Source organism: Perca flavescens, chromosome 21 (assembly GCF_004354835.1).
Source record: "Perca flavescens isolate YP-PL-M2 chromosome 21, PFLA_1.0, whole genome shotgun sequence".
Lineage (NCBI taxonomy): Eukaryota > Metazoa > Chordata > Actinopteri > Perciformes > Percidae > Perca > Perca flavescens.
This window is the reverse complement of record NC_041351.1, coordinates 24,418,021-24,435,194: the sequence shown is the minus strand read 5'-3', so window position 1 is coordinate 24,435,194 and position 17,174 is coordinate 24,418,021. Positions and strand designations below refer to the sequence as shown.

Here is a 17,174-nt window from a genome sequence, read left to right as displayed (position 1 = left end):
TATCTGTTTAAGGTGTGTCATGAAATCTAGACTTTACCTTTTTCTTATTTAGCCCACACATATGTAGGCTACTCAACCACCCAGCTGTCGCCTCTCAAACCAACTAAATGTGTAATAATATCAGTGTCAGGTCCATAGACTGTAAAAAAATAAATAAGGCCAGGACTTGAAATAATCCCAAGTCTGGTATATTTATATTTAACCCACTTTATCCTAACCTCTGTGACAGCATGACTCAGCATGAGTGATTTAATGTTGAGTCATGGTGTGTGTACATTAGAGATATAGATCTACAGAGAGAGAGAGAGAGAGAGAGAGAGAGAGAGAGAGAGAGAGGCGGGACCTAGTAAGCTGACACCCATCATTGAAAAAATTCTGTGCTGTTGGCTCCGGGTGACTTTTCTTTTTCCCGTCTCTCTCAACCCCAGAGCGGAAGGAGTGGAGCGTTTCCTGACTCAGGTTGGTACACGCTGTCTGGAGGATACAGGCGCCGTGACAATACCGGTCTGTGTGGCATGTGAGAGTAGCGAGCGTATTACGCAAAGGAATAAGAACGCTGGTCGGCAAGAAAGTGCTCGACCGGTAGAGGGGTTAAAGAGCCAGACAGTTGGTTCCCGGTCTCCCGCTGCGACAGAGATGGAGCGGCTGTGCGGACCAAACCTCCCTTTCTGGGTGAGTAGCCTACGTTTCCGTCACTCGTTGCCGGTGTATGTGACAGGATACTGTAACTTCATTGGCCTTGTTAACGTTACTTCGCGTACTAGCCTATACCTGACACGGTTGTTTAATGCTATGTCATGCTTGGGCAGCCCTTCAGAAGTAAGCTAACGTTAAGGTAACGTTACACTAACGGCCATGGCTAACTCTAAGTAACCCACTTAATAGCATTTACTGTGTTAATAAGCTCCCAATTAATGTCACGCTAAATTACGTTAGCTACGTGCTTTCGTTTGCTGTAAGAAGTCGGACACTGTGTTTTTCTCAACTGTGATAAAATGTAATAAACTGTCAAATATAGCTAAATAATAATGGTATAACGTTAACGTTACTAGTAACGTTAGCTAGGTTATGGTACACCTCCGACACGATAAGGTAACTGGGAGTCAGTAGTTAATACAGAAACGTTAGCTACGTCTCTTTAGCGATATTATATGATAGCACAGCAGATATAACAATACCTTAGGAATTATCTCATGGATAGCCTATTAAAGATACACTAAACTCTCACAATATTGTCACATTCAGTACCAAAATCACTTTATATCATAATCATAGGAAACAAAGTTACCAACAAGAAATTGTTGCATTAATATCAGTATTTGTCACCATAGACACCATATTAATAGCCTAAATACAAGAAATTTTATTTATTTATATTAGGACAATGCACATTAATCAACATTTCTGTAAATGTGCCAGTGTTAGCCAGTCGGCTAATTTTCAACTGTAGTCCTAGTTGCATGCATGTCTTTATGGTGGGAAGAAACCGTAGCACCCGGAGGAAACCCACGCAAGCACGGGGAGAACTTGCAAACTCCACACAAAAAGGCCTGGGACGACCTGGGTTTGAACCCAGAACTTTCCTCCTGTGAGGCAGAAGTGCTCTGATTGGTGAAGCTCGCTGTTACCATGAAAATGTTTACCGCACCCACGAACGACTACTGCAAGCTGCCACCATTGAAATCTAGAATTGTTTGTGTACACAGACTTGTACCTTTGCCTGTTTTCTGTTTTTAAAATGTTATTTTGCGCCGAATCAAATGTTGTCACGATTCATACAGGTTGGCTTTCATATCATATCATAGGAGATGAGAAATATAATAGGCTAGTAGGACAAGGTCGCTTACTACTTGGTAGTAGTAACGTTATTACGACACATTGAATCCCTATGGGAGTATTATGAAAGCTTTCTTTTTCAAATGTTGTCACGATTCATACAGGTTGGCTTTCATATCATATCATAGGAGATGAGAAATATAATAGGCTAGTAGGACAAGGTCACTTACTACTTGGTAGTAGATTGAATCCCTATGGGAGTATTATGAAAGCTTTCTTTTTCTTTCCTACACGATTTTTCCCTAGTGACTGACATGCATTCACTACACTTTGTAGAGTTACTTTAAGGTCATGCTCAGTGTCTGTTTTGCCTTGGGATATTAAATATTAATGTTAGTTTATTCTTTCTATGGTAAACTTAGCAATTGTGAATCCCTACAGCCATAAAACATACCACAAACTCCTGCAAGTGCATAGGTCTATTATTGCCTGATACAGATCTGACTTAATTTTTTCCTGAACCACTGAACCAGATTTGAAAAGAGAAAGTCTGCCTCGAGAGATCACTCGTTTCAGTATGATAATGGGGAAGTCTGTTTATAGATCTGTTGCTGTGGTAAATCAATATTCTCCATAGAGCTCAACAGTGACTACCCACTTTTTGAACGGCTCTGGTTCCGGAAGGGATTTTCTCCATTCAATATCTCCATCGATGTTTCATTAAATGCTTATATAAAGAGTTTTCAAGCCTGGGACAAAGCCAACCTGTATGAATCGTGACAACATTTGATTCGGCGCAAAATAACATTTTAAAAACAGAAAAAAGGCAAAGGTACAAGTCTGTGTACACAAACAATCCTAGATTTCAATGGTGGCAGCTTGCAGTAGCCGTTCGTGGGTGCGGTAAACATTTTCATGGTAACAGCGAGCTTCACCAATCAGAGACGTCACTGTTACGCCTAGGATTGTGGGTAGTGTACTACTCCATAAGATTGTGACTAAAACAAGTTTTTCTTAAAACATGATTCATATCATAAGGACTTCTGGCTTTTACAGGAGCATAAATATTCATTTCGCAATCTGGTTTAAATTTCATGGCTAATAATAAAAATCCTTATGGAGAAAATGAATAGGATTTTAACTTCCGGAACCACACTGTTGAGCTCTACAGGACTGGGTGTTCTAGAGAAAATATTTAGTGTGAATATGTTGTGTGTAAATGTTGTGATTGGGATGTGAAATGTGACCAAACAAAGGTTTTTATTGTTTTGTTTCAGTGTCTTTAATTGTTTCTTTGTACAGCGAATACACAGATTGTTTTCTGTTTAAGGAACAATGTTCAGCATTTTCAATATATACGTTAATAGCCTGATGCATCAACAAAAAAGCCCCCTCAGTTACACGTCTGCAGCTGTTTTACAGTGAACCTATGGTGCTCCTTGCTTCAAGCCATATTGCTTTTTTTTAAAGATTATTTATTTGGGCATTTTTTTTTAAAGCTGAATAAATGAATGGGGAGAGAGAGGGGGGAATGACATGCAGCAAAGGGCCGCAGGTCGGAGTCCAGCCCGGGCCCGCTGCGTCGAGGAGTTAACCTCTATATATGGGCGCCCACTCTACCAACTGAGCTATCTGGGCGCCCAAGCCATATTGCTTTTGACAGCTTTTCAGAGGTTGGCTCTGCCATGACATGTTTCACATTAAACATAGTCATTTTAATCTGTTGTTAATATGAACATATGATTTTACCGACAGCTTGTTGGAGCACCAGGCTGAGGTACCACTACTACGGTGTTTTGCATCTTTATGCCATTCAGATGTCGCCATGTTGGGGGTGACTCTCAAACTGTCTGTTTCATGCTGTATCCATGAAGAAGAAACCCCTCTATGTAGGCTACTAAACTAAAAGAGTTTTGATGCGCTTGGTTGTTTCAAAAAGGGTTAAGACTGTGGCCCTCTTGCTGAATATTACACCAACTAGGGCTGGCCAGTTTCAGGTCATCTGAGGTGACCTAAACTAGTTTCTGCAGTTCCTCTAGTTTCTCCACTTCAAAGGTAGTTGTAAACCCAGAACACTTAACAATGCATGTTCAGTGTGAGTCAGGTTAAACCCTAAATCTTGCCCAAGGACTCGATTTACAATCTCATTGTTTGTAAAAGGTGTTGTATAGGCATGAAATGATACAATCAACTCGCGTTTTTAAATTCACAATTCGATTTTCTCATGTTTTTTTCAACGGAATGACCTGCAGACAAATGAATGACAAATATTCTTTATTTATATGAACTGTGCAAAACAACAGATGTGTCTTACCAAAGGTGCAACTGAAATTGTATTTTATCTTAAATAACAAAAATTAAAGAAAAAAATTATTAATTCAATATTTAAGACATATCCAACATCGAAATAATTAAGTAAAGAAAAAATAATCTTATGAAATAAATAAGAACACGTAATGTCTGAAGCAGGGCTCAACAGTAACGGTTGCCTGGTTGCCCTTGGCAACCAGACTGAGTCAGTTGGCAACTATTTTGTGGCCTCTGGTTGCCCCCCGTTGGCAACCACCTGTTCAATATTTGTGTTTTAAAAAAATATAAAAACAGATAAAAACTGGAAAATCTTACTTCAAAAGAAGTCAATATTTTATTTTGTCTATGTGAAGTTTAAACACTATGTTCGTGCGCAACACAATATTTCAGCTGTTATGCGACCGCTTTCCACACACACACGTTTGCCGTGCAATAATACAGGCAACGCAATTTTCTCTTCACGTTAACGGCGCATGTTAACATCCGGTGATAATATGGCACCGGTTCCCGGTATCTACCGGACAGATTGTAGTCTAGGTCATGGGTAAGATATGTATGTGCTTCATTTAGCAGAGAATATCTCAACTGTTATAGACTAATATGACCCCATTGAACAACGTGGGATTTGTGCCAAAAGCTCTACCCAGGACGAAAGTCCTGAAAATGACCACAATAGGTGACACTATTATCATGGGACTTTTTTTCCCTTTATAGATATCCTCATACATTTCTACCAGTTTAATCTTCATATTAAGAGAAATAATTTTACACTTTACACTTTGTCTTAAAAATAAAATAGAATATGCAAATTAGGCAAATTCTCATTAAATATGTGTAAATAAACTCTTGAAGCTACAGATTTTCTGAGGTGATCGCATTTACTTAAAACTGGTAAACCTCGTGGTGCATTCAAAGTTATTGTAAAATACCCTTTCTCATCTGTGCTTGTCTTTTAACAACAATTTACTGGTGAAAGAAGTAATTATTGTTAAAAGTTGTTGTTATTACATTTTTAATAATCATTCAAATCCCCCCCTTTTTTGTGCTAATCCGAAAATTGATCCGATCCGTTACTCAAAACAGTGATGCGAACCGTGAGAGGGATGGGAAATTATATCATTGTTTCATTATTAAAATGTGTGGTATAGTTACATAAAAAATGAATTGCTCCAAATATAGGCAGTTTAAAACATGGCAACCGGTCAATTTCGGCAACCAAAAGCTGATGCCTAGTAGATTTAGCCCTGGGCCGTTTCAAAATGCAATTGCAATTCATTTTTTTTAATATCTCAAACGGTTGTAATCTTTACACAGTTATTGATTTTAAACCGATTCACGATGCAGCGTTACATTCCTAGTGTTGAATGTAACCTGCACCTTTATCTTTTAATTGATTGCTCAAATATTGCAGCAATATTGCGTAAGTAAGTCTCGAATAATGGCTTTGGGTGGCTGTATGGTGTATGGCTGCAGCTGAATGGAAACTGAAAAAGAGGAAGCTGTTGAAGACATTTGGTGGGAAAGTTCAGTGCCAGTTACCAGAAGTTAGTGTGCATTTGTTAAGGTGTACAGAGATATACTGTAGTTAAAAGGTCAGCCTTTTTTACACTGTGAATGTACAATCTGACTCTAGGGAAACAATAGTAGTATTGATTGCAAAATGTCAAAGTAGGACTTTAATCATAAGGGATTCTACTTTTGGCTTGATGACTCATCAGGGCTCCAGACTAACTTTTTTCACTAGGAGCACAGTGGCCCCCTACTGAAATTTTTAGGGGCGTAACCAGAAAATTTAGGGGCACACACCGTAAATCAACATGCTAACCAAATATTCACATTTCTACTAATTTCCACTGTATTACTAATAAATGCTTTGATAATAGATGCAGAAATTACAATGTGCTGTTTCAAAGTCAGTGTCATTTTTGAAGATGCAACATAGAAGGCACCATTGCTGTCATGACAGTAAACAAAATATTAAAAAAACAACCACTCTAGTCTACAATTACAATGAATTCACCTTAAAATTAAACATGCATTGTTTAGGCTACTACCCTTACGGTTGGGTACCTTTCGCATCTGAACCAATATCGGTACCGATACCTGAAATTATAACGGTACATTTTTTTGGTACTTTCCCTCTGTAATTACAAAACAATTATTTCAGTTGTAAAAATAATTCCAAACCTATTTATCCTATGTAGTTAGAACATTATGTTATTTTATTAGAATGTTACACTCTAAAGAAATAAAAAAAATAAAAATAAAACCCCTCCCTCTCTCCTCCCAAACCCGTCCCTACAACCTATTAAATTGAATAATTATTCATTTAGTTTAGTAGTTACTCACTGTAACTTTTTTAGCCTGTTGTATTTTCATCATGACCGTTTTTAACTGTTAAATAAAGGTTAAATAAATAAAATAATAGATACAATAATTTATATAATTATATATAATTCTATAATTCACATAAGCAACTCCCAGAACTTAACTCAGATTTTTTTTTTTATAATTGTTTACAACACCTATTAAAGGGCATGCCATTGTTAGATAAGCTGTATTAAAATGTATTTTGTAAATTACTATAAAATAAAACTGCGGACTGTTATCTGTTAAACGTTCTAGAGCTGCAAAGATTAATCGATTAATCCATTAGTTGTCAACAAATTAATCGGCAACTATTTTGATAATCAATTCATTGGTTTGAGTAATTTTTTATGAAATCATTTTATAATTCCAGCTTCTTAAATGTGAATATTATCTAGTTTCTTCACTCCTCTATGACAGTAAACTGAATATCTTTAAGTTTGGAAAACCATTTTCGGACTTTTTACAGACCAAACAGCTAATTGATTAATTGAGAAAATAATCAACAGATTAATTGACAATGTAAATAATCGTTAGTTGCAGCCCTAAAATGTTATTGCAAGCCAGTGTCAATCTTATCTCACTTTGTATCGTAATATGTACTTTATCATATTTAAAGATAACGAGGAGTCTTAGCTGCCTGTGTATGTCATTTGCCAGCCCTTTACAGCTAGATAGCAGTATTGTTGACTCTCTTCAAGAGAAAGAAATTAAAAAAGTAAAGTCAAAAAGTTGCTAGATTTGGATAAAAACTAGCCCAAAGAAACACCCAGTCTGGCAACACTGGTATTAATAGGCCCCTCCCAGCTGCACCAGCATGCTTTTAACATTATCATATTACAGAAAATCCCTAAGTGTAGTGTCTATTTCCTGAACTAAAATACTGCTACCGAGCAAATATGAGTTGTGAAATGGTCTCATTTGCAGCTCGGAACAAGAAGGGATCTCCCAGACTGTAAAAAGTGCTAGTGTACGTGAATTACTTGATATCAAAGTGGCAATATGCCAACTTTATGTTATCCATATCCTACTGCAGGCTGGTCTGTGATTTGTTTCCCCCCTTACAGTCTGAGTCACTTCCTTTGTTCTGCAACATTTTTATTGGTTTTCATTTCCAAGTAAGACAGCAAGTTCCCTCTAAATCACAACTGTTTGTCCACCACGAAAAGGAATTTCTATCCTATAATCCACATTCTTGTTAACTATGAAGAACACGGATCCATGTATAAAATTGGTAATGTTTTCCATGTCGTAAGTGAACATGGCCAGCAGCAAGTCCTGTCCTTCTGCAGTCTTAACTGCCATCGGCCTTCCATTCATACCATCAACAGCTTTTCAGTGTAACAAAGAACAGATGGACACAATGCTGCAATTTATTTTCTCAAACCCTCTAAATACACTAGAACGCATAAGACAAGTCTGTCACCCCTACCCCCACTACTTTAGAAGTGTATTGAACAGTCCCTCCAGGATTTGGCGGCCTTTTTTTTTTAAATTGTTGAGGCCCAAAATGCCGGATTTTGCGGGAGCTTTTGTAAAAAATTGCTGATAAAAGTTGTGATGTCTTTTGTATGTTTGTTGCAATGAAGTTGCGGGAGACAGTGAAAGTTACAAAAAAATATTTTGTAGTAGTTCTTTAAAAATAAAAAGGAAACTTGTTTTGGGGAGAATAAAACTACTCTGGGCTGAGCTTTCCTAGTAACCTTACCAAAAAGGATAGACATGCTGCAAATGTTGGTATAATATGAAAATGGCTGGTGGATTTAAGACAAAAAATAATAATTTATTGAATTAATCAAATTTGAACATATGTGTCAGTGGCTTGTTGATCTTTACATTGTTAGTTAATTTCCTATCCTGGCCTGGGACACACACAATACGGCTTGACAAAGTACTTATTGGACTTTAACTTATCATTGCACTTACAACTATAACTTATAACAAGTGTAGCTGGCCTCAATTTAGGTCATCCTGTATGTCTTAAATCCGTTTTTTCCTGCATCCACCGTGTGTTTGTGTGTGTGCGCACGCGTCAGTCGCGGGGGGACTGAGCAGCAGCCCCACCCGCTGCAGAGAGCCAACAGAAAAACCATTACAGCGTACTTCGAGTTTAAAATGTATACAGGTTGGCAGGACGGTCTGAAATGTTTTGCACGGTCTTTCACTGTACGTTTTGTTGCTGAATGTGAGATGTTCGAGTCACACACAGAAACAAGGAAATGAATTTGGCGACGTCTGTGTGTTACGTAATCCCGTTCTCACTCCCGCTTGGTCAGTGGCTCTCTGAGTCACTTACTGATACAAAGTCTGGCACGTGGGACTGCTGGGATTGGTTGAAGTCGCGGGAAACTCCGGTTATTGGTCAAATTTGCGGAAAAGTTGCGGTGATTGGTCAAAATTGCGAGTCGCACTAAATTCACGGTGATTGGTTGAATTTGCGTGAATTGGTGCGATCGCGACATCGCAAAATCCTGGAGGGACTGATTGATTGACTGTAACTGATTTGATTTTACCGCAGAAGCTGGTACAGATTAATATAACATAACTCCACTTTCAACACTGTTGCAATGTCCTAGTACTTTGTTTTTTTAAAATGATCTTTCTTGGTCCATTATTGTTTTCGGTGCTCTGATCAACAGTAGTAAACCACATGGTATTAAAGTGTTACACACGATCAACAAACTGATAAACGTACAGTAATTTACAACAAAAGGAGACTGGTAAAACAAGTTAAGTTATGGTACAAACTATAAGACTCTTGAAGTTGTTGTGGTTTGAACATTACTCGAGTGATCGGCGATAGCTCACACATTACAAGACATTTTACGAGGAGGAACCCCGTCTGTATGGTCTCTAGGTCTGCAACTAACAAATATTCTTATTGTCGATTAATCTGTTGATTCATAGATTAGTTGTTTGTTCTATAAAATGTCTAGTCTCGCTTTGCCAGACCATCCACATGCTGCGGAGCGGAGGAGGGTCTTGCTACTCCACACAGAATTCCGGGATGGGAGAAAAACGTGCTCTGATTTATTGGCATTTCTTTAAACCAATCACAATCATCATGGGCGGCGCTAAGCTCAGCACGGAGCCGCTGCAAAATAGCCTCGGGAAGGAACTTGTTTTGGTGGAACGTGTGTACGTTCAAAAGTTGTTGTGCAAGAGAAAACAGATAGATTGGACAGATAGTCTAGCTAGCTGTCTGGATTTACCCTGCAGAGATCTGAGGAGAAGTTAACCATAGTCCTCAGAAATCCACCGGAGTTTAAAATGACAACACAAAGAAAGTGGAAGGTGACGGACATCGGTGTAAAGACATGCATCCGGCGGAATTTCCTTTGGCACCGGAGCAATCCCGGAAGTGGAACAAATGTCAATAAGTGGTGAAAAGTGTCTCCAGTTTCTCCAGTGTTTCCCAAAGCCCAATATTACGTTCTCAGATGGCTTGTTTTGTCCACCAACTAAAAGATATTCAGTTTACTGTCACAGAGGAGAGAAGAAACCATCAAATGTTCACATTTAAGAAGCTTTATTTTATTTTATCAAATCACTCAAACCGATCAATCCATTTTTAAATTGTTGACAATTCATATAATAGTTGGCAACTAATTCGTAGATTAATCAGGTATTATTTGCAGCTCCACTGGTCTCCAAACTACATTATACCGTATGTTAGGGCTGGGCGATATGGACCAAAAGTCATATCCCGATATATTTTGGCTGAATATCGATATACGATATATATCCCGATATTTTTTTCCGCAAAGTGAGAGCAAATGTTCAGTCAAAGCCAAAATCAAATATGACATGTCACAAGTAGTTTCATAGAGACAGTTGCAAAATCAAATAAATAAACCGGTTTCTTCACCTGGTTCATGATTAAATGCTCAGCTGTTTAAATAACAATAAAATGTAAACCTAAATGCTGTATAACAGGAGTACCTTTTTTGAAATCAAAGCTCCATATTTGTGATTCGTTCCAAAGGTCAATTAAGCTTTTGATATTAATATAATCTACTTTGTTCAAAATGTAATGCCTCATGCCTGTAAGCCTAGGTTTATAGTCCCATTCTTCCACTTGATACTGCTTCCACTTAAGTAAACTAAAAGATGAACTATCGACTACAAAACAAATAAACTAATTAATGTGTTAATACAAAGAATATTTATTATGATCGGTTCACAGATCTGAGTCCAAACGGAAACTTCACCCTTCTGAACTAAGAGTTTCTGCTTCAAGGTGAAGTTTAAAACAGACTGAAATGTCCAGGCTCATTCCTCCACTATTTATTTCTGTATGTATTTATGCGTTACATGTCATTTTAACGGGCACTGAGCTCCAGATCCTGCAGCCGCAGACGGTCTCTGCTGCCCCGCTGTAGCTTCTCTCCGTCCGCCTGCTGCCGGCAAACTTATTGGAACTTTCCGCCGATATCGACATACAAGTCGTCCTGGACTACGTGTAAGATCCTACCGATCACCACTCTGTCTTTGGCTGGTCCGATCTGGATCAGCGGGGACCGGCGCAGCAGCAAGGCAAAGCTGTGTTTTTCCCGGGGGAAGAGACGCTGCGGCCGGCCACGGAGCTCTCCGCCTCCCGCTGCCGCCGGAGCTCAGATTGCTGGTCGAAGGCGGCATACATAATCATAAAACACATTGTCACCTGTTAAATGTTATTCATTGCTGTTTGTTCTTTTCATTTCCTCTATCGAACATAATTAAGCAGTACAAAAGTCCGGCATCTTTAGCGTTGATCTGAATGCTTCGGACCCCTGTTCCAAGATGGCGGCGGTTTTGACGTATGTTTAGAACCTCAAGGCGACATCTGTGTATATATCTATGGGAGCAAGGATCACATTTGAACTATATCGATATATGCGATATGGTCTAATTCCATATCTCATTTAAAAATATATCGATATATTTTTAATATCGATATATCGCCCAGCCCTACCGTATGTCAACAAAAAAACACGAGAACTGATTCAGGAAAAGACGCAAGCAATGGATGAAGCGAGACATCGAGGTGACACTTTCATTGGCTTTAGGTCATCGCTGCTGCCATTAACTATTTTCTGGTCTAAATATTTATCCTGCTATAGTATCTCACAAAAGTGAATAAACCCCTCACATTTTGTTAAATATTTCATTATATCTTTTAATGGGACAACACTGAAGAAATGACACTTTGCTACAATGTAAAGTATTAAGTGTACAGCTTGTATAAATGTTTAAGTGTAAATGTGCAGTCCCCTCAAAATAACTCAACACACAGCCATTGATGTCTAAACAAAAGTCACTACACCCCTATGTTAAATTCCCATAGAGGCAGGCAGATGTTTATTTTTAAAGGCCAGTTATTTCATGGATCCAGGATACTATGCATCCTGATAAAGTTCCCTTGGCCTTTGGAATTAAAATAGCCCCACATCATCACATGCACTTCAACATACCTAGAGACTGGCATGGGGCACTTTCCATAAAATCATCTCTCAATGCAAATCAAACTAGCTATTGATAAAGAGATGATAGAGAGATGATTTTATGGAAAGTACGGGCGTCTGCAAAACAATCAAAACAATCTTTACTATAATATACATGTAATACCTCTTTTCCATTTGCCTAGTAAAGCGTGCTTTAGCCACACCATGGTGTACCAAATTGTGATCATATACATTTCCACTGCCTCATAGCCACACTGATATCGAAGACATTTTTTTTTAAGATTATTTGTTTTGGGTATTTTAGGCCTTTATTAGATAGTAGAGGAGGAGAGAGAGAAGGGAAGTTACTTGTCCATGCATTGCTGCTTGCAGCTTTAATTTGAGCTTTGGAACTAATCAACAGTGAATAATCGGAGCTTCGACCGGGGCAGTGGCATTATACAAGGCTGTTTGCTGTGTGTGTGTGTGTGTGTGTGTGTGTGTGTGTGTGTGATCTCTCTGTGTTTCACAAGGAGAAACGCGTCTGTAAATAAGAAAACACGATAAAGACTCACTCTGAGCTGAAATGGAAACACTGTGCTGCAACATTTCAACACAGTTGTTGATCAGACACTGTCAGTCAAATCTGATCAAAACACACCCAAACAGTCCTGATTATAACAGAATAATTCACTTCTTGAGCGTTCAGCACTTAATAAATGACACCTAAGAATGTTTTTGTCTTAAAGGGGCACTCCACCGTTACGCAAATCGTTCAGTTTAGAGGTTACTCAACCAGTGAAAACTGTTATGTGGCTCAGGAAGAACTTTCTAAAGTTATTTCATCAAGGTTTTCTTGGATTGGGTTTGAGACCTTTATTTAATTAACTGGAGGTTTGGGGTTTGAAAGAAGAGAATAGGCATTTATGAGGCAGGGAGGGTCTAGTGAAAGATGCTGCATTATGGAAATTGTAGAATCCATTGTATTGTTTTTTGCAACACTAAATTGCTTTAACTTTTAACATTGATCGTTGTGTATTCAGTCATGATATTTGATATTACAGGGAAGTACTTTTAATTAGGGCTGCCGGATATAAGGAAAATATGCGATATGCGATAACATTGTTGAATACCGCAATAACGATATAACGTGCGATAAATTTGATATTAAATTAAGATATTAATGTGTACTCTGGTCTGCATTTCTGCTGCTTTCACTTTCAGTATTCTGCTAAATTACAACAAATTGCTTGGTGAATTAAAAACAAATGTAAGGAAATCATTACCAACATTCTTTTATTGAACAAATTGAACATTGATTTGAATGTTAAAGGCACCACTAAAAAAAAAACGAATGACGGTTACATTATAAAGTGCAGTTTTCTACTGATATTTTCTTTCAACTAACAAAAAATCTCGGTGTCTTTCGCGATATGTCGCAGCCTTTCGCGATATGTATATTGCGCCAGTTGATATTGCGATGACGATAAAAAAAACAAAACAATATATTGTGCAGCCCTACTTTTAAACCAATTTTTTAGAACCTTTAATATGTTACCGAATGATTGGTGTAAATCTAAAATTGCCGATTGCATGTCACCATTCTTCATTCCAACTTATACTACCATTGATTGTGTTCATGCTCGTCAAGCAATGACTTTTGACTATTTTTACAAACTGATGTAATTTTGTGTTGATGAAGTCAGGTGTTAGCAATAGATCCCTGTGGCTCTGAAAGCATCCTTTTAATAATAACTAGGTGCTATGCAACAATCCCGCTGAGTGATGAGACTCACAAGGGTGGGAAATGCCAGACCTGTAGCTTAGCATTCTTTGCTTTGTTTCAGACTCCCTGTTCTTTTATCGTAAGGTTGTAACCTGGCTGGCTGAAGTAATCTTCCTGTCCAAGTCTCCTCTGGCTGGCTTTTATCGCAAAGCACCTTCCTCTCTTTATCTCACCTTTTGTTGAAGTTTCAGGTTTCAGGTTTCGAGTGTAGTGATTACTGCCTGAAAGTCTGTGAAATGGAATAAAGGCCATTCTACGTTTAGTAGGAGCCACAGTAAGAGCAGCTTTTCCCTTCTTATCATAACATCAGTAAAAGTCTATTTTGTTGTGAAATAAAGGTAATTTCTGAAGCCTTTATAAAACTTCTACTTGCCACTTGATTTAATAGCTTTTGTTATCTACATCAGGCATAAGCCTGGAGGGGATCATGTGTTAGGTCGGGCTCTGTGTGGGTGTGTGGGGATGTTAGGGTTGGGCGATATTGAAATTCACTTACTGAACATATTGCTTTATGAAAATCAACAATATACAAAATTATTGTCTAATATCTATGGACTGGAGAGAGTTATTAATCAGATCAATCAACTTTATTTTCCTATGTACCTAGTAGTGATGCACAGATTGCAGTTATATCTGCGGCTCTGTGGTCGGTCCATCTGGCAGGTCAGGTCATAAAGATAAGATTCTAATTAATAGCAGATGGGTTGTGGGCGGGTGAAATAATAAATCATTAATAATGAAAATATACATTTTAATATTATGTGAAAATGTGAAATGTGGACTCAATGACCAATCTGAGTGCTAACCCAGAAATGACGAGCAGGATGAGCGGGATGAGCGTGACTACAGTCTCTCAAAATCTGAGGAAAATCTTTTAACATGACCTTTGTCAATCTGAAACGAAGACAGATTCAGCAACTGCACGGCCTATTTCTCGCTTGAAATGTTTTCAGAAACAAGTTTCGGTGAACTATTTTCATAAAATATGAGATCGTATTCCGAACGAGCCGCCATGATGGTCTGGCTTTGAAATTCCGGAGAAGCCAGACCCACGTGACGTGTTCATCCAATCAGCTGCCGGTTTTCATTTTTTGCGCGACAATACAGATTAGCAGCCACCTGCTGTTATGGAGACGTATTACGTCTCGCGCACGCGCAGAACGTACGCTCAAGTCGGCATTCGTTCAGTGTGTTCCGAGGCACTTTTTGCATTATTTTTGCTCACTAGGGTGTGCATCCTTCCAGCTGGAGTTATGGCTATATGGGTGGCGTCAGACATATTGGAGCATGTTGCTACTTATTTTTGATAAACTACAATGACTCCTCACTCCTCTTAACCAGCCAGGATTGGCTAATCAATAACTGCTCCAGAATCAAAACGGATACCCATGTGTTTCATATCAAAATGTTCAGAACAAACATAGCTTAGTCAGACCCAAATTTGTTCCGGAGCAATGTGTAAAAAAATAATTTGGCCGAAAAGTTGATGTTTGCTTTTTTTTTCTCGAAATTTCTCGAATGTCTTGTGAAAACAAACCTAAACTCAGTTGTTTTGGTGCTTGAAATGAGTTTACAAAAGTCTTGGGTTCACTAAAGTAGTGTAAAATATAAATAAAATAGTAAATAAATCTCTAAAATGAAATTTTGTAATATCGCTTTTTGAGTAGGATTGTTGTCTTTTCTCCTCAGAGGGTTATTAACCACTAAAACCTTTTTTAAACTGCCCATATTATGAAAAAAACACTTTTTGTGGTTCCTGCCTTCAGTCTCCTAGTGAGCTGTTCAAAATCGGCGTCACAGTCCGAAATTAGCTGGCTAACCACAACCGTTAGCTCATAGCGTTAGCATGCTAATGCTAACGCTAGCAAGCTACGTCGTTCTCAATAGCAAAGCACTGCTACAACACACACAAGTTCACCATAATCTACAAGAGAACTACTTACATGTGTGCCCTCATTTAGAAGTATCCCAGCTAATCCTGCCTTGTAACTGACCAGAGTTGGAGAAACAGGCTTTCTTTTACTGTCTCTAGAGTTAGATAGCTGACATGCTCTACATCTGAGCTACTGCGCTGAGCTACTCATTGTCCACACAATTTTAATCATGGAAAGAAAATAATGAAGTAAAACAAATGAAGTAATACAAATGTTTTCGTTCTGGTTTCCTAACTGCGTCACGAGTTTTGGAGCCTAGCACCGTTTGGCTTAGTTATCAATGCAGTTAATCATCGTGGCTAACACTGTTGTTACTTTACTTTATGACAAATTGTTTTGGCTGTGCTTTCTAACATGATGTCATTGTGCTAACCGAGCAACGTTAGCCTTTACAACAGAGCCACTTCACTAGCTACACTTGTTAGATGTTTCTTGTTTCTTGTTAGATGTTTCTTTTTTAGATGACACTTAACCTAATGAACCTATGGCCATGTTCTCAGGTCTCTGCGTGCTTTTGTGAGTGTGGAAGCAACAGAAGTGGCTTAAATTGATGAAAGTACTTAAGTTAGTCTTTGCACTTCCCCTGGGCAAATCACAATTCTTAATAAATATTTGTGAGATTCAATCCCTGTTTTTGTTTTGTCTTCATGGGCATATCTCTTGTGACATCACTGCAGCATTCATATTGCGTGTGCTATGTTACATATTTTTCTTGAAAAAAAAACAAACTTCAAGGCCAGGCTGATGTTGGAAGTCCCTCTAGTGGACAGAACGTGTAACAACAACGACATGCTTATAGTGGCATTGACAATGCATAAGCCTGAGTAGTGTAGTACATATTAATAACAGGCTGCATTTGAGCATTAAATATTCAAATAGTATTTGAATATTTAAAAAAATAACAAATTAAATTTGAATGGTATTATAGAGGAAGACTGACAGCTCTAAGAGCAGGAGGGGCGGCAGATGGGATGGCTGCAGCTGACCAAATAGCTCACAAATCATAGCAATGAATTTATTTTATCCTTTTATCCATGGAACAATCTCCTTTTAATAGGTTAATATCTGCTGAGAAATGTTTAAAAAGTTTCTCCACTGTCTTGTATGCTTACATGAACATTCCATTTGAAAGGTGAGCCACCATAGCATAGCATGTTTTATGTACATTCAGTGCTTTTGTTGCCAAGATAAGAATTAATGTGTGTGAGTAAGGAATGGGCAGTTATTAAACATGGTATTTGCTCACAGCCTTTCCCCCACTGTGCAGTGGAGATATCAGAATGCTTTTAAATTTGACATGTACTTTTCAGTACTTTGTTCCATGCCAAGTAAGATAGGTACGTGTGTTACATAGAGTATAAACAAAAATACTGTGCTGTTGGCAGCTCAGGTTGGCACAAGGACTGGGAAATGTTGGAATACAGGGCATATCAGTTGTTGTGCTCTGGACACATTTGCAATGCAAACACTGTAGAAGCCATGACTTCTAACAAATATATAGCACAAGCAAAAGGAGCATGAGTATGTCCTGTTTGGCTTCAGTGTTGTGTTGATAGATATGCCAAATATTTTCTTGAT

At 38.3% G+C, this 17,174-nt stretch overlaps 1 protein-coding gene across 3 annotated transcripts in view; it reads left to right on the top strand.

Annotated features, from left to right (window-relative positions):
• The first annotated feature begins 393 nt into the window (after positions 1-393).
• Positions 394-17,174, top strand: part of abcc3 (ATP-binding cassette, sub-family C (CFTR/MRP), member 3) — a 65,551-nt gene continuing 48,770 nt past the window's right edge. For all 3 annotated transcript variants that reach the window (XM_028566962.1, XM_028566964.1, XM_028566963.1), the window contains exon 1: positions 394-672. In XM_028566962.1, the coding sequence (XP_028422763.1) occupies positions 637-672 (36 nt within the window). In that variant the 5' untranslated portion in view covers positions 394-636. The remainder of the gene's footprint in view (positions 673-17,174) is intronic.